General features: G+C 37.1%; 1 protein-coding gene across 3 annotated transcripts in view; it reads left to right on the forward strand.

The window, feature by feature from the left end:
• SNTG1 (syntrophin gamma 1) overlaps positions 1-18,261 on the forward strand; it is a 923,961-nt gene extending 905,700 nt beyond the window's left edge. For all 3 annotated transcript variants that reach the window (XM_077492670.1, XM_077492672.1, XM_077492671.1), the window contains 4 exons: positions 432-584; positions 8,720-8,812; positions 15,739-15,849; positions 17,794-18,261. In XM_077492670.1, coding sequence (XP_077348796.1) covers positions 432-584; positions 8,720-8,812; positions 15,739-15,849; positions 17,794-17,964 — 528 coding nt within the window. In that variant the 3' untranslated portion in view covers positions 17,965-18,261. The remainder of the gene's footprint in view (positions 1-431; positions 585-8,719; positions 8,813-15,738; positions 15,850-17,793) is intronic.
• The last annotated feature ends 639 nt before the right edge of the window (positions 18,262-18,900 follow it).

An 18,900-nucleotide genomic window follows, 5' to 3' on the forward strand; every position in this document is an offset into this window, starting at 1 on the left:
AAAAAAAGGGAGACCTAGAAAGGAATATATACTGAAATGTGGATCACTGTATATGAATCCTCAATCACATATGTGACTGAATCCTCAATCACATATGTCAGCTCTACCTATCTACTTCCAAAAACATTGACAAATACTTGCTGAAAATGCTGCATTTTAATAGTTAAGGGGCTGTTCTAAGTTTCTAAGCTTACAAAAAAATAAATAAAAAAAATCTCATGCTAAAATATTTTGTTAAATAAAAAGTTTTTAAAAATATGCACACCCTATGAATTCAGTAGTAACCAGTGCTGATAATGATCTTTATGCTCCGCTAATTGTAGTGTGGCTGTTTGTACTTACGATTTTGATTATTTATATTTAAATCAGGGAACTGTAAAAAAAATATTACTTGATGTATGCTAGATTGTATAACTTCAGGTTTTAATCAGGACAGTGATCTTCTGGACCGACGGAAACATTGCTTTGGTGTTCAGTCAGAATCTGGGGAGGACCTGTATTTCTCTGTGGAGTTGGAGAATGAACTTACAACCTGGGAGAAAGCATTCCACACAGCAACTTTTCTAGAAGTTGAAAGGATACAGGCAAGCACTCTTTGTAGTATAATTGACGTGTGATTAGGTAAATCTAGGTGATCAAAGTTATATTGTCAGTTTTACTTGGGCGGACCCTTTTGACTTTGAATGATGATCACTGTGATAACCACAACACAGAAATTGGGAGTGTATGGCCATTCTTAGTACACTAAAAACATGTAAATTGGTGTTTGAATGATATGAGGAATCTGAGGTGCCAATTGACAGCACATTTCACATTTATGCAAATTACATGCAAATATTCTATTCTAGTAAAATATTCTTCTAGTGGTATGGTATATTAAATACTGTATATTTTGTTTTCTAACATCCAACCAAAGATAATGAGAAGAGTAACATGCCTTTTTTGGTTACTGACAGCTGTATGATGTTTATAAACCTTGTATGGAAGGTCAGCCTTAAATACAATAAGCATCTGACTGCTTTGGCTTATTTCTATTAACATATTGCATATATTTGGGCCTAGAAAAAATGTTTTGACTTGCATACACTTTATTATTATTTTACCTCTATTTTGTAAAGACAGGTATAACATAGGACCACTAACCCTAACCCTAAGTGGCATTTTAGAGCAGATTTGACAAACACTAGTTAAACATTATTAGCCTTGTTTATATTTTAAACTTTTAAAGCAATATAATAAAATATAATTTTTAAAAGCCCCACATCTGGCTTCACCAGGTAAGAGGCAAAAAGTGTGTCAGAATTGGGTTAGGGATGGGTAGGAAAAAAATGTTTTTTCCCAGGATAGGGCTTTAAATATGCAAGTCCTTAAGCTCCATATAGTCTTACATTTTCTCTTGAAAAAATTAGGGCACTTTCAGTTTCCATTTAAACAATTTTATATTTATATTTTGAGACAGGAAACAAAGGTCCCTTTTTACATGATTATCAAACTTAAAAGTTCAGACCTTAATTTACAAACACAGCTGAGAGATTCAGTTAGAGAGCAACAGTCTAAAAGCAAACAAATCCTGCTGTGCTTTCTAATTAGAAAATCTTTTTTAAAAATCCATAATTCTATGTGGCAATTGTCATGGGTATACCATATATTCAAAATTTCTTTGAAAAATTATTTTTTTAAGTCATAAATGTATTCCTGTTCATTGACTTCAAACCATGCAGTCTCCCTTTAAGAAATGTGTCACTAGGGGGCACAAAGTGAACACTACTTGTAAATAATTGGCAATCAAATAGCAATTCATACACTAAATACTACTTATAAAAAAAAGTTACATACATGATAGGGGTGATAAACAGTGATTAAAAGAACTAAGTAAAAAAAGATTAAAAAGTGCCCAAACACAAGAAAGTTCATATACTGAACAACAGCTTGACGATTCAAAAAATAATCCATGTGCTGACAGTCCTTCACCACTTGACAGACAGACCAGATAACCCAATGTGCTCTAATATAAAGCCTGCTCACCAGATTTCCATGACCTCTTTAAAAATAAGGTCTGGGATCGCTAGGTCAATATGCTGGAAACAGGTAGACTGCAGACAGGTCCATTATCTCCTATGTTTGGCTTTTGGCTTGGGATAGAAGACAAATGCTGACCAATAGCATAATATTGTTTTATTAAGACAAGCCAGACATTTAGACAATCGTAAGATTACGAAACGTACGTCGAGGCACCTTCTGCTCACATAATTTCCAGATTTCAGTTTCTGGTTTGTCTCTCAACCGACCATTATGCCGACCATCCAGAGCGAGCTGAGCGGCGGAGTTTGCATAAAACTTTTACTACGGGTGTTCCTAGTGTAAGATAGGCACCACTTAATGTAAGCAAGTTATTGTCCTGATGATGTAATATTACAAAACGTATGCCGAGACGCCTTCCAGTCACATCATTTCTGAGTCACAGCTTCCGGTTTGTCTCTCAGCATTGGTGGAACGCATGCCGACAATCCAGCGCGAGCTGATCGGTGGAGCTTCCATAAAACTTTTAGTACGGGTATTCCTAGTGCCAGGGAGGCACTAGGAATACAATAAAAATAAAACAATATTACGCCATTGGTCCACATCTGTCTTCTATCCCCATGGTTAGCCGTGTTGGAGAGGAAAGCCAAACATAGATGATAACGGACCTGTCTGCAGTCTACCTGTTTCCAGCATATTGACCTAGCGATCCCAGACCTTTTTAGTTAAAGAGGTCATGGAAATCTGGTGAGCAGGCTTTATATGAGAGAACATTGGATGATCTGGATTGTCTGTCAAGTGTTGAAGGACTGTCAGCACATCTCTGGATTATTTTTTGAATCACTAAGCTGTTGTTCAGCATATTAACTTTCTTGCGTTTGGGCACCTTTAATTTATTTTAATTTAATCACTGTTTATCACTCCTATCATCTATGTAACTTGTGTTTTTTATAAGTAGTATTTTGTGTATGAATTGCTATTTGACTGTTAATTATACACAAGTAGTGTTCACTTAGCGCCCCCTTTTCACACATTTCACATTGCCTAGTATCCCACTAGATTTGGGGAGCAGCTTCTATAGTTTGTTGAGGTTTCACTTATTTGGCACGAGGTTCATTTATTCATAGTCTCCCTTTAAACTATAAGGCAATAAGCCAATTTATGACAAGTTGCCAGGACTGTTACCTGAAAAATATACACTCCACCTAATGTTGCAATCCCTTCCATAAACAACCCTTCTTGTCCTTACCCACCAGGGCAGCATTTCAGAATGTAGCTACATCCAGATTTTTGGTATGTGAACCCTAAAGGAAGTATTAAAAACATTTGAATGCCACTGTTTTTACATTATACATTGTTCTCTAGTTAGCAATAAGTTTAGAAAATTGAATGTTTTTTAAATTTCCATCTGAATAGTTATCAGTTCTATGTTCAGTCGTGAAAATTCTTATTAATAATGGTTTAGTTATTTTTAAAAAAGGACACGTTTACAATTAGATGTCTGTTCAGAAACATGACTGGTAATTATTTATATTGTGATTCTTTTTTTATTTTTATTTTTTTATGCATTATTAGACATTTTCAACAATCATTTAAATTAGATTGTAAGGGCAATGACTTAATGATGATGAAATAAGGAAACATTAATAACTATTTATCAGTGTCATAGTTCCTGTTAAAGGATATGTTTTAATGAAAGGAACAGCTTGCACGCATATGGAAAATATAGTCTCACAGTGTGCCTCGACAGTAAAAATTAAAATTTTAGTCTGGATAATTATATCACATGCTGCTTTTTCTATAAAGTACTGCACTCAAAGAGTGCAAATAAAATAAATATAACTGTGTCCATTCAGCTTAAAATAATCATTCCAAAATTACATTTATTTTCACGCTGAGAATCATCTAACTAAAAAAGAAAGGAAATAAAAAGAAAATAACCTATTTCAGTCATCTGGTTTATGATTTAATATTGTGCATAATTCCAAAAAATAAATAGAATTACCATGAAGTCAACTTGCATGCACAAAAAAACAGCTTTCCCCTCCAGGAATAGAATAAATATAGTTAACCCTTGACACTAAGTTCTTATACCTTTAAGAACTGCTGTGGCTAGCTCTTACGTATTCCTGCTTGTTCAACCATTACAAAGGAATATAATTCACTGGAAGGTAGACATTGCTACTGGTGTTCCCAACTGCTATAAGCTGATGAGTAACTCTACTTAATAGTATCTACCAATAACCATAATATCATTTTTTGGGTGAACTGACTCTTTAGAAGACATGGGCCGAACACCCCCCTGTTTGGTTAGCAGCAGGATTCCCGAACAGGGGGAAAGTTCTAACTCGAACGGTGAACCCCATTGAAGTCTATGGGAGCTGAACAGGAAAAACAAAAAAATCCCATTTTGAAGGTTTATATGCAAGTAATTGGCCATAAAAGGAGTATGGGGGTCTGGATAGTACCCTGGGGAACATGTATAAATGCTATTTTTTTTTTTAATGATCTGTTTTGCAGAAGCAGTGATTTTAATTATGCTTAAAGTGCAACAATAAAAATGAAAAAATCCCTTAAAAAACAGTCCCTGGGGGGTCCCCATAATGTACACATAAAGTGGCACATCTGTAGCATGCATAAAGCATGCTGCAATAAAAATGAAATTTCTAAAGAAAAAAAAAAAGTTAAATCCCATTTAAAATGACTCGCGTTTTCAATTGCCGAAACCCAGCTATTGAAAAAAACAGCATGGGGCCCCCTCCTGTCCATACCAGGCCCTTCAGATATGTTATGGATTTGGAGGGGAACCCCATGCCAAAATGAAAAAAAAAACGGCATGGGGCCCTCCTAAAAAATCCATACCTGAGCCTTACCTGGGACATGCAGCCTGACAGGTCAGAATGGAGGCAGGCCCCCCAGATCTCAGTCCCCCCATGTGAATGAGTATCAGGTACATAGTACCCCTACCCATTCACCCAAAAAATTGTACAAAAGTAATAAAACAAGAGACAAGTTTTTGACAATTCCTTTATTAAAAAATAAAAAATAGCATCTTTCAAGTGTCGTCAATCACACCCCCTGCTGACCCAAAAAATAAAAATAATAAAAGAAAGGTGCTGTCTTTTGGGATGACCTCTCGCCAAATGTCTCCTCTGTGCTTTGACATTTCCTATATAGGTAAGGGGGGGGCACCTGGCTATGTCACCCAGTGGCACCACCCCTTCTTACATCACGGACTGGTGCATGCTGGGCCTGTGATGTTGCAAGGGGGTGGGGCCATGATGTGACATTGCCTCACCTATTTACCTCTTCCCCCAAGCACTCACCCCCCCATGTTGAGGGCATATGGCCTGATATGGTTCAGGATGGGGGTATCTCTCCCTTCTGCATGCTGCATGCCCAAATAAGAGTCTGGTATGGATGAGGGGACCCCAATGCCATTTTTTTATTTTATACGGCACTTTTTTTTTTTTCAACAACCAGCTTACACTGCACTCTGACTGGGCAAAACTTTGCCCAATCAGGGCCCAGAATACACTGTGCAGAGCTCAGTGCATTCCAGGGTATTCTTCGGATGAACTCCCAGTGAACACCCTGCAAATTCAAGTGTTCGGCAAGCAGCGGAACAGGCAAATGCTGTTCCAAACTTGTGCTTGGCCCAACCGTTCCCCCATCCCTACTCTTTAGTGAATTCTATGACCAGCCATTCAGTTAACAGCACACAGTCTAAAGTTATGTGGGCAATGAATATCCATACAAAAGTTGGCTGAATCAAAGAGGAAAATCGGAATCAACTTTTTTCCAGAGGAATAAAGTGGCACCTCTTTTTAGTCAAACAAAATCCTCATTGTTGGTTATGAACGGTACTGTATGCAGGGGTAAGATTTTCCTACAGAGCCATTGGGAATCCATTTTGCTGCTTTACTTTAGACATTTTTTAATCATCACAAACCTGTGACATGGAAATAAGTATTTACATTAAATATTTTTAGCAAGCAGTAAATAAGTTTAAGGCTGGCTTCACAACTATGTATTGCAGAATACATGCATTGTTGACATTGATTTTGAATGACATCCCATTTAAAGGAATAGGTTGCCTAAAAGCATAACTCCAGCCACAACTTTAGTTGAGTGAATGGTTGTAAAGGCTCCTCTCTATATTGAAAATGTTTTATTTTACTCCACATTGGGGTTGATTTACTAACGACAAATCTCCTTTGTACTACAAGTGCACTTGGATGTACTGTTGCTTTAAATCTAAAGGGAAGATCTGAAGTGAGTGGAAGCTCTGCTGATGTTATCATCCAATCATGTACAAACAAAAATGCAGTTTTTTATTTTCCTTGTATGTCCCCCTCAGATCTACAGCAACTACACTTCCAAGTGCGCTTGTAGTGCAAAGTGGATTTGCCTTTAGTAAATTAACCCCATTGTGAGCTTTTCACAGTGTGTATTAGAGGCTACAGCATTTTAAATAGATCTGTTACCATTTACTGTCTGAAGACCATTTAGCATCATTTAGCTCAGTCCAACCTGACTTTTCCTGATCAGCCCCTTCCACGAATGGAATTTCATTTCTTTCAATCATGGAAGCTCAGCAGTCAGCATCATATGCGTTCCTTACCTAGGGGAGTATATATGCGTGCATATGCGTGTGCGTGTCTATATGTATGTGTGTGCATGTGTACATCATCAGTATATACAATGCATGCAGTAAAGGGCTAACACAACTGACATTTTTAAAGCATTTTGCACATTTATACATTTCCACATGCCTGTAATATATCCACCTGCCAATTGCAATACGTATATATACATTGCACCTTGCAAGTGGTTTACCAGGGTTATGGCTGAAGCTATCATAACCCCCGCTATTTATTTTTTTTAGCCGGAAATTGGTTTTCTCATGAAAGCAGTCTAAGCAGCTAATTAGCCGCTGGATCACCTTCAGAAGCAATTATTGATATGCAAAGCTTTGTGTTCTGATTGTCCAGAAAATATGGTTTGAAAAAGCATAATCTTTCCCCACTTTATAAAAATTGACCTTTGAATACTGACCACAGATTGCTTCAAATCAAATGCTTTAACCACTTCATTGCCATTTTAGCCTAGAGTTTAAATTGCATCCCTCACGGTATGCATAGTTTGTATGTTATCAACAGGGCCACGGGAATTAGAACTGGACTATGGGCAAACAGCTAAATACACAAATGAAATACATATACAGAAGATGTTTTACCTGACAAAAGATTTGTAGTCCTGTTCATCCAATCTTGAGATTAACATAGCTCTACTACAGCACGATCCTTTCTGGCAGAGTAGGAGACCTATTTTTTCTCTGTTGCGTTTAAGTAACAGTTATAGGTCTTGTCCTTCCCCAGCCTGTGACTGGACAGTGAGACAAAAAGCTAGACATGTGCGGTTCATTTCATTACAAATGAATCACTTCAGCCCTGGAAGGATTTGCCCCTTAATGACCAAGCCAATTTTTGCAATACGGCACTGCATGTCTTTAACTGACAATTGCATGGTCATGCGACATTGTACCCAAACAAAATTGACGTCCTTTTTTTTCCACAAACGGAGCTTTCTTTTGGTGGTATTTTATCACCTCTGCAGTTTTTATTTTTTGAGTTATAAACAAAAAAATACCAACAATTTTGAAAAAACATTTTTTTTTTACTTTTTGCTATAATAAAAAAATTCTTCCTCAGTTTAGGCCAATATGTATTCTTCTACATATTATTGTCAAATAAATCACAATAAGGATTGTGTCTACAAAATAGGGAATATATTTTTTTATTAGTAATGGCGGTGATCTGCGATTTTTATTGGGACTGTGACATTGCAGCAGACAGATCGGACACTTTTGACACTTTTTTGGAATCATCGACAGTTATACAGCGGTCAGAGCTAAAAATAGCCACTGATTACTGTAAAAATGTCATTGACATGGAAGGGGTTAACACGCTGTTATATTATTTTCGATTTTGTTTTCTCTATTCTATTCCTTTATTTTATTTTCTATTCTATTCTCGTGGGAAATTGGAAAATGATTCAAATTTGAAAATGTTTCAAATTCGAAAAAAACAATTCAGATTCGAAAACTATTCAAAAACTTTTTGAATTCAAAACCTATTAGGGTTTGAAATTGATTATAAAACTTTTAGAATTGATCCAAATTCAAATTAAAACAATCTGAATCGAATCGAGAACAAATAAACAAAGCAAATTCCAAAAACAAATTAAACAAATGAAACTATTTAACTAAACAAATTTATGTAAATAATGAATCGAAACAAAATTATTTTTTGTTCTGCACATGTCTAGGAAAAGCAGCACACTGATGAGCTTATATATCTGTCACTCTTTCTATCAGCATGTCCTCATTGGCATAATGAGCACTACAGCACAGCTAAATGGCCCCATCTTCAGCTTATTTCTCTCCCTGTCAGGGCTCTACCATACAGTGGACTGCAAGAAACTGATACCAAGTAAAATTCTAATACTTTAACTAGTGTTAAAAAAAAAGAATGATGTATTATGAACACAGAGCTGCAATAATCAGTGTCTTATATCTTCCTGGAGTTCAGCTTTAATATTTAAAAGAAGCGTGCATTCTAACCTGTTTTAGCAATACTTTGATTTTTTTGCCTAATCTATTTTGATTGCTAATAATTATTATATTATTTATTTTCAGTGCAAAACTTATGCCTGCGTTATTGACAGCCATTTAATGGGCCTTACCATTGACTTTGGTATGGGATTCATCTGTTTTGATGCTGCAACCAAGGTAAACCATTGCAAACATGTCGCTATTGATTCCCAACAATAACAATTCTGATTAAAAACTATTTTCTTGATTTCTTTTTATTATTTGATTTTGTATAAATTATGCACAACATTTATTGTAAACACAGCTTAAAATAAACCCATCAATAACTGTAAAACTTTAAAATTTTAAATCTTATGTAACAACATAAACTGTGACCTACCCAATGAGAATGCCTCAGCGAGCAATGAGCAGAAGGTAGGTAGAGCTTAAACTTAAAGTCAAGGATGTAAAGTCCTTGAAAAAAGCATATATCATAAAGTGAAATTGATTTCATAAAGGTTCATAGAGAAAGATCTATATATGTGAAAAACAGTGCTGCACCTCTTGTGTTCAATAACCTTTATACATCTGAGCTTACTAACGCAAAACAATTTCATAATAAAAAGCATATATCATAAAAAAATAAAAATTACTATGTCTCCCTACGCCAACTGCATGTTTTCTGCCTACATACAGTTGTGCTCAAAAGTTTGCATACCCTGGCAGAAATTGTGAAATTTTGGCATTACTATTGAAAATATGACTGATCATGCCTAAAAACTCTCTTTTATTTAAGCATAGCAATCACATGAAGCCATTGATTATCACATTTTTTTTGGATCCCTCTAATATCATAAAAAATCACTGAAATGGCCTTGATAAAAAGTTTACATACCCTGGAATGTTTGGCCTTGGTACAGACACAGAAGGTCAGAAGGTGGCACACACATTTCAAAATGGCAATTAAAGGTTAATTTCCCACATTTGTGGCTTTTTAAATCACAATTAGTGTTTGTGTATAAAGTCAATGAGTTTCTTAGCTCTCACATGGATGCACAGAAAAGAACAGTCAAAAGACCTGCGTAACAAGGTAATTAAACTTTACAAAAATGGAAAAGGATATAAAAAGATAGCCAAAGCCTCAGATATGCCAGTTAGTACTGTTTAATCACTTATTAAGAAGTGTAAAATTAGGGGCTCTTTTGCAATAAGAGTATATTGATTGGTTTGCACAAAAGTTATCGCGTCTACAAAATAGGGGATAGATTTATGGACTTTTTTAGCGGGCTGTGACATTGTGGTGGGCAAATCTGATCCTAAATGACACTTTTTGGGTACCAGCGACATTATTACATTGATCAGAGGTTAACTTTTTCACTGGGTGTGTTTTAACTGGGGGGGATGGGCTCCCCTTGACATGACAGAAATCGTTGTTCCTGATCACTGGGAACAGCAAATGTCATCTGACAGAACAGAGATCTGCCTTATTTACATAGGCAGATCCCTTTCTGTTTCTGTATACCGCAATCATGGGTCGCCGGTGGACATTGAGTCCATGGTGTGCAGCGGGCGTGCGTGCCCACAGTTTCACATGCACTTGGCAAGTGATTAATAATCACTCTATATTGTGTTTAAATTCTTTACATTAATTTAAAGAGTAATAACAACAATACAACACAATCGAAAACACAAGCAACATAGATAAGCAAAAGAAAAAACAATAGAAAACCATATGGCTTTCGTAGACACCAAAATATAAATATAGTTACAAACATACAATAAATGGTGTATCCCCTAGGACAGGGATATGCAATTAGTGGACCTCCACTGTTGCAAAACTACAAGTCCCATCATGCCTCTGGGTGTCATACTTGTGGCTGTCAGAGTCTTGCTATGCATCATGGGACTTGTAGTTCTGCAACAGCTGGAGGTCATTGCATATCCCTGCCCTAGGAGTTTATACTTACAACCATATATATCATATTTCTTCCCCAAGAAAGGAAGCAAGAGACATGTGAGAGGCGGAGGCAATCCTCTTCTAAATGCAAATACTCTTTCCAATCTTTCTCCCATATATAGTCTAGGTGCTATAAGGCTTCCTAATCCATGCTACCCATGCCCCACCGCCATCTCCCTCTCTCCAGCACCCCCAACCACTTCTCTCTTCTTGTGTTAGTGGAGGAATGCTGGGACCGTGACATCATAATGGGCGGGGACATCATCCGGTGATGTCCCTATATAAGTCGCTGCATGCCGCATGCCTGTCATTGTGGCTAGAGACAGCGACGAGGCAACAACTCATGAAGAGAAGAACAGAAGAACAGAAGGCCAGAAGACAGTGGCAACAGAAGACCGGGCCACCGCTTGTAAAAGAGCTAGAAGAACCGAAGAGGGGGACAAGACCCCCGAAGTCGGAAGAAGAGGGTGGCGGCGAAGAAGAAAGCCGGGCTCCTCTGCTAGTAAAGGAGCTAGCAGAAGATAGCGGGGGAGTCCAGCGAGAAGACCCCCAAAGACGAAAAAAGTAGCTGTGCAATAAACTATTTTAACCCTTGTGTGTTGTGTTTTTTTTACATTTTTTTCACAGGTGAATGGGTAAGGATACATTGTACCCCATACTCATTCACATAGGGTGGGGGGCCGGGATCCGGGGGCCCCCTTATTAAAGGGGGCTCCCAGATTCCGATAAGCCCCCCGCCCACAGACCCCGACAACCAACGGCCAGGGTTGTCGGGAAAAGGGCCTTGTCCTCATCAACATGGGGACAAGGTGCTTTGGCGTGGGGGGCCCGCGTGCCCCCCCCTTCCCCAAAGCACCCCCCATGTTGAGGGCACGTGGTCTGGTACGGCTCAGGAGGGGCCGGGTAGCGTGCTCGGATAATGGTCTGATATGGACCTAGAGGGGGACGCCCATGCTGTTTTTCTGGTGTAGGGATTCCCCTTTAAGTCCATACCAGGTGACGGGGCCAGCGACGCCTCCTTCTCTGGTCCCAGCTACATGGAGCCACGCTCAAAATGAACTTTCCTCCATGTGTGTGGGTGAGTTCGTTCATTTCAAAAGTACGGCGGATAGTCCAGTCCGCCGCAAAAGTACCATATGTGGGCAGGTAGCTCGTTTGGAAAGTCCGGCGGACAGTCCGGCGATTTGTCCGCCAGACTAAGTCCGCCGGATAGTCTGACACATGTGTACGCGGCATAACAGACACTTCTGTGAAGCTATGTTACACACCCTTCATAGATACAAGCTAAATGAAATATAATCATAATTACAATATTTTACAGCTATTAATGGAGATTTCATATAAACTCATAAGGCAACAACATATTCACTAATCCAAATTACTGTGAATACAAGAAAAAAAATCTCCCAACAATTAATCCTGCACCATAAAATGAATGGTATTGGGGAAAAAAGAAAAGAAAAGGGGGGCAGGGGGCAGCCCGAGACAGGTGCCCAGGCAGGACTCATCCAATCACCCAGCCACTATCTTTTTTACATATTATAGGGTTTACTCCACATCTCCCTCTCTCTTCTCCTCTAATGCATTCTCCTTGCCCATATAACTTATGTAGACCAAAGACTGTTTGAACTCAAACCAACTTCTCCAAGTTCCATAGAATTGTAAATAGGAATAATTTTGTAAGTGTATTAATTCTTCCATTAATCTACCTCTCTAAACCATTCCAATATCACTGTTATTTTCTTTGATTTCCAATATTTTGGGATCAATGTTTTTGCTGTGTTCAACAAAAATGGGAAAATAGACATTCTAAAAAAAATTTATTGACTCATTTGTATCATGAAACAAACATTGCCAAGGGTCATTCCCAATTTCAGAGTCACTGATCTTCCTAATTAAGTTTAAAACGTTTTTTCCAAAATAACTGTATCATAGGGCAGTGCCACCATATATAGGCATGTGTTCCCTTGCCCCCACACTCCCTCCAGCATGCAGATGACACTCCTGGGATTCCTTATGTAATTTTAATAGAACATAATAATACTTAGTTAGCAGTTTATAATGCATTTCTTTTATCCTCATAACAATTTAGGTGGAGTGTACATAATAATCTGACTTTACATTTTAGTGGAGGGGTTTTGGCAAGGAGTCCACAAAATGTTGGAGTTGCCTAAATCTCCAGACATCCCAAGGTGAAGAGTCATAGCTGCCTTGTAGTTCTAATAGTGAGCAAAGGGCATTCCCATTCACATCCTTTAATCTCAAACAATCTGAGGATGGCTATTTTAAATAAGTCTTATGCCTCATACACACGATCGGACTTTCTACCAACAAAACCATGGAACTTTGTCCGAAGGGCGTTGGCTCAAACTTGTCTTGCATACACACGGTCACACAAATGTTGACCAACAATTACAAACGTAGTGACATAATAGATGTACTACGTGGTTTTTCAGCTCTTTAACGCCACCCTTTTGGCTCCTTCTGCTAATTTCATGTTGAAGTGTTTCTTTTTTGCATTTTTCATTTCATGTTTTCAGTTTGTTTCTGAAAGGCTATTCATCAACTAGATGGAATCGGAAGAGATAATGTGTTATTTATTATTGGCCTTGGAGTTATTGCTTTGACATTATTTTTTTGGTTGAATACTGATTTGATTTGTTATATTTTCTATATTTTTGGATTCATAGAATGCACTTTTTGGTTAAGTTCTATTGGCAGATAGCATGTCTTTTTTTTTATTTTTATTAATGCACAATACGGAAATTGTGGAGAATAATACTTGGCTATGTGTTTTACTTCAAATGACAGTTTGGGAGTAGGCAGTTACATTTTAAAAAATACAATGTAAAATTGACAAGGGGCATTAACATAGTAGTATCTTTGATCTTATAAACTAGGGGATAATGGTGTTGTGGTAACTTGCACAAATAAAAAAGAAAAAAACATATTAATATTATTCTTGATGTCACTAGAAAAAAAAAGCCTTTGAAAATGAGTTTGCAATAACGCCACCAGTGTCACCAGCAAAGCAGCTTCATTATTATCCCATTAAAGAAGAAGAGAATTGTGCACTGCATTTGGAGATGTCATAATTTGCCACTTTATGAATGTTAATTCTCCTTCACGAATGCTAGTTTACAAGACTGACCAATTCTGCTTCCGAGCATGCGTGTTTCTACTTTTAACTTTTGTCCGACGGACTTGTGTACACATGATCGGTAAAACCGACAACACACATTTGTTGGCGGAAAATTTGAAGACATGCTAGCCAACATTTGTTGGAGGAAAGTCCCACAAGAATTGTCCAATGGAGCATACACGCGGTCAGATTTTCCGCCAACAGCTTGACATCCAATATTTCCCGTCGGAAAATCCGATCATGTGTACAAAGCTTAATTCTCCTTCCCCAGTAGTAGTAAAGTAGTTTGTACCTGAGAGAGTTATCAAACGACTATTATACTGCCATTTCATATTTTTATAGAGGTTGTCCCAAGCTCTTAAAATTTCTACTATAATGGAGGTTAAGTCCTTAGATAGGCCTTTATATTACCTCATCAGCCATATAGTCTGGCCTAAAGATGATTTGCTTAAAATTTCTTCCAATTGTACCCAGTTTTTATAAGGAGTGCTATGCGTCCAATCGATTATTCTTGCCAGAACTGCTGCTTTGCGGTACTGCATAAGGTCTGGTAGAGACAAGCCTCCAGTTGACTTGGATCTAGCAAGTATTTTATAATCAACATGGGGGCCTCTATGTTTCCAAATAAATATCTTCAACAATAATCTAAGGGTTTTAAAATAAGCCCCCGTATTTATCAGGAGAGCCGGGAAAATATAAAGAGCTGTTGGAAGAGTCACCATTTTAATCACATTTATCCTGCCCAGCTAGGATAACCTGCCGGCAAGATATTCATTCAGATCATGTTTAATTTTATTGAGAATAGGTAAATCATTGTCTTGATATAAGTCCACTAGTTACTCAGATAGGTATACACCCAAGTATTTCAGCTCTTCTGTTTCCATTCAAATGGATACAGTGGTCAAAGGGCCCTAAGCTCCCCTTGGAGAACAGAGATATCTAATATCTCAGATTTCTCTACGTTGACCTTTAAATTTGAGATTTCCCCATATCTTTTCAATTCAACTACCTGTATCAACAATCACTCTATATTGTGTGTGTAACAGTCTCTCTGTGCATCTTTTCTAGTCTACTCCACACTGTGTAGACAAAAAACCCTATAGGTGTTCTATTGTTCGCTCTCCACCACCACTTATGCTCAAACATAAGATGTTCTCTCACCTCCTCTTTTTGACCTATGCTGCAGCAGGTCAATACACGCTTGTTTCCCCATTAAGGATCTGTGAACCTCCAATGGCAAAAGAGGCCTATTCTCTCACTCAGTTCTCAGAGTAAAGAGTAACATACAAACTCCCTAAGGCTTTATTGCTTTAAAAACATTTATTAAAATCAGTTTCACACATATTCCCACTTAAATGTATAAATGCACTTTAACTCTGTGCACCAAAGATAGTATATAATGCAGTGATTATTGAAGACACACTGAGACACTTTTTTTAATTAAATTTTTTTTTATGATATATGCTTTTTATTATACTAGTGAAATATTTAATTTAATTATTAATTATGGGTGTATGTGTATAAGCATTATTGGAAAGGAATGATGCAACACTGTTTTTCACATACCGGTATATAGATTTATATTAATATTAGAGTGACACTGAGTGATTGCAGCAGCTCTGCGCTTATATATAGGGTACATATAGTTTAGGATATAACTTTGCCAGAGCAAAAAAGGGTTGGTTTACAAAGAGAAAGATTTTATAGATAATAAAGGTAAATTGGGTTGCTCCTGATGTCTGTTTTAAGGGAAGACTTTCAATGTTAAAACTGTAAAAAAAGCTAACCAATGTAAAGGGTGATAGTTTAATTGTTGGTGTAACTGAAACTCGCTAGTTGAAGATTTTTTCTGCATCCTAAGAAACTAAAACAATTGTAGATTATTATTTATTTGTAAAGATAGTCATATACAGCTGTAGGTGTTGAGATTTATTTCTCACTCGTGAAACTACCCCACAACTTTACTGTACGCCTCTTTTCTGATTGCTAAGCTCACTCTACCATTTTTGATGTTTTATTTCTAAGGCTATACTATGGAGGTATAAATTTTCTCAACTGAAAGGCTCTTCAGATGATGGGAAAAGTAAAATCAAGTTTCTATTTCAGAATCAGGATACAAAACAAATTGAAGCAAAGGTAAATGCAAACCAGCTTTTGTTCCTGTAGAGTAAAATTGTTGGATTGTATTAAGCTAGGTAAGCTTTAATAAGCTGGAAATTGTGATAGTGTTATTATTAAAATAAAACTACATTTCATTTTCACAAATTACTAAACAGGTGAACAATAGGCGGAATAGGTAGATATAGGGGGTTATTTACGAAAGGCAACTCCACTTTACACTGCAAGTGCACTTGGAAGTGCAGTTGCTCTAAATCTAAGGGGTAGATCTGAAATGATGGGAAGCTCTGCCGATTTTACCATCCAAACATGTGCAAGCTAAAATGCTGTTTTTTATTTCCCTTGCATGTCCCCCTCGGATCTACAGCGACTTTACTTCCAAGTACACTTTCAAGTGCACTTGCAGTACAAAGTGGATTTTCCTTTAATAAATAACCCCCAAAGACTCAGAATTAGTGTATATTTAGTATACACAATATATTAATAGGATGGTAGTCATTATCTGTGTATATATACAGTATATCCAGGCTTCTTTAGGTTATTCTAATTTTATTTTGATTAGGTCAGTATTGTAATGCCAGTCTATCACATAAAACTATCAAATTACTTTAACCCCTTCACTGCCACCAACGCAACAGTTATGGTAACCTTTATCCTTTATGATGGCTGCTTTACCTTCTGTCATATGCTCACTCCAGGAAACATACACTTATAGTAGAAGGGTCCCATAGACTCTACTGCTTAATTCCTTGCTGTGATCAGTGGCTGACAAGTCACTGATCCTTTCCAGCCATAACAAAATCTATAACTGAACATGGAAGTGCTCAGTACTGAGTACTTCCTTTTTCAATTGTAAGTGCAACGTGGCTGAGAAAAAAGGAGATCTTTCTCTATCTGAAAAGTGAAACTCTGATTAACTGTGGGCAAGGGGGCAGTTGATGTCACAAGCTCCACCTCAGCCAATCATTCACTGAATAAAATGCAAGGCTCCTACTAAATAGTGGAGGTGTGCTAAGACATAATTTCTGTATATTTTGCAGTAGAAAGGAAGCGTCTCATACTGCTACCAAAGCGTATTGGCCCCTACTCTATGTAACACCAGCTACTACAGTATATTACAGCATAAGCTACAGCAAGTCTGTTCTGGCATGCAAATGCTTTGTTTGGTCCAAGCTGGACCAAACAAGTCATTTAAAGTGCCAGGGAACCTGGAATTCTGGTTTAAAGTGACCTGATGATCATTGTTTCTGGGACTAAAAAGTGAAAAAAAATGCTATTTTTAAAGTTGCCGCCAAAAGATTGGGGGAGGAATCTTCCAATAGATGTACAGTAAATTTTCTGGTGACATCCTTTTAGGAGGGAGTTTCCCCTCTTTAAATGGGATTTTTTCTTATTTCCTGTTATGTCTTCTGGGAAAGCAGACAGCAGTTTTAACTATTCCTTAGTGTATTAAAGTTTTTTTGGCTTTACATAAACATTAAGTAATCATTGAATAATAATAACATTTTAGTTGATGAGACAATTCATTGATTATAACTGTTGGAGTGCTGGATTTACAGCCTATGGCAAGATCTTTGCAAGCATTTAATTTCGAGCATGCCTTGCAACAGTTGAAGACTGAGTAACCTATGAGGGTTGTAACTTGGGATTTAAAATGCTCATTACACAGAATTTCCAGTTTTGTTGCAAAATAGGTGTGCAGTCACAGATTATCCCCGTATTGGCAGGCAAAGCTGTCACCCTACATATGCTGCATTCACCCATAAACCTAATCAGAAAAAAGAATCCCTGGTCCAGGGTACCAGTGGTGCTTAAATGTTATGTTTGCACTAGTAACAGACATAGACTGAATAGAGACAATCAATTTTAAAATGTACTGTAAAAATAATTAAAGAAATCTCTTTTAGCTCTGTGTATATTTATTAAAATAATGTTCTCTGTACTGGCAATTTATCTCTACAGGAGCTGGAATTCTCCAATCTTTTTGCAGTCCTTCACTGCATTCATTCATTCTTCGCTGCTAAAGTCGCTTGCTTGGACCCTCTATTTGTTGATAGCCAGGGAGCTGCCTCTTCATCTGTATCAACTTCTGGTGCCACGGCGAGTGTTTGTAAAATGAAATATTCAACTTAACCTGTCCAAATAGGAAGGCACTCACCTACTAAGAATACGCAAACTGTGAACGTATATTTAAAGGATGGTGGATCAGGAGACCTGAATAGCTACTTTTTTTATGCAGAAAAAAAGCATCTTATGGATTAATGACAATTACGTATTGTTCAGCCTGGAAGATACCACTTGCACATGACAGCTGGAAAAGCAAAGGTCTGTGTTCACTACAATAACCCAGGAAATTAAGGACATATTTTTATTATTTTCTGTGTTTTAATGTTAGTGTACAAATATGAAAAATAAAACAAATAAAATGGCTACATGAATATAGCACTTATTTTCTAAGGTTGCAATGTGAAAGTGCCAAAAAGCAGAAGGATCTTGATTATTTTTATGGAAAGAATACATGTTGTTAAAGTAACAAATAGAGGAAAGAATTTTATAAGACAAACCGTAGTAACCACCAAAACAATATCCTAGGAAATGTACTAAAAAAGCTTACCCTATGGAAGTTTATAAGGAAGCAGATGATGTCTTGTACTATTTCTTTTTTACTGCACCTTCATTTTAAGGTAAGAAGTAATTCTCATAAAATGCTAAATCTGTTACAATAGCCTTATTCATTTTTATGCTTGCATTTATTTTCCTACTTTGCATATTTCTTCACTTCTGACATGAAAGCCATGCAAATACTTGACAAAGTCAGCATTGTTTAGCTGATATTTTATAGGATGATCCAGTATCTGTAAACTGCTTATAGAGTCTGTCTTGGCTGAATCGATGTAGATTATGTAAATGAACAAGAGAACTGGTTGACCATATTGGCTTCTTTCATCAAAGAATGCATTTTAGCATTGTTCTCTTTGTAGTTTATTTATTTGAACACATAGTTTTGTAGCAGCACATAAAATGAATATGTATTTTTTAAGGATTTAAATAAGAATAATAATAATACTA

This window comes from Lithobates pipiens, unplaced genomic scaffold, assembly GCF_037356315.1.
Source record: "Lithobates pipiens isolate NorthernLeopardFrog02 unplaced genomic scaffold, aLitPip1_a1.2 Scaffold_19, whole genome shotgun sequence".
NCBI classification, from domain to species: Eukaryota; Metazoa; Chordata; class Amphibia; order Anura; family Ranidae; genus Lithobates; species Lithobates pipiens.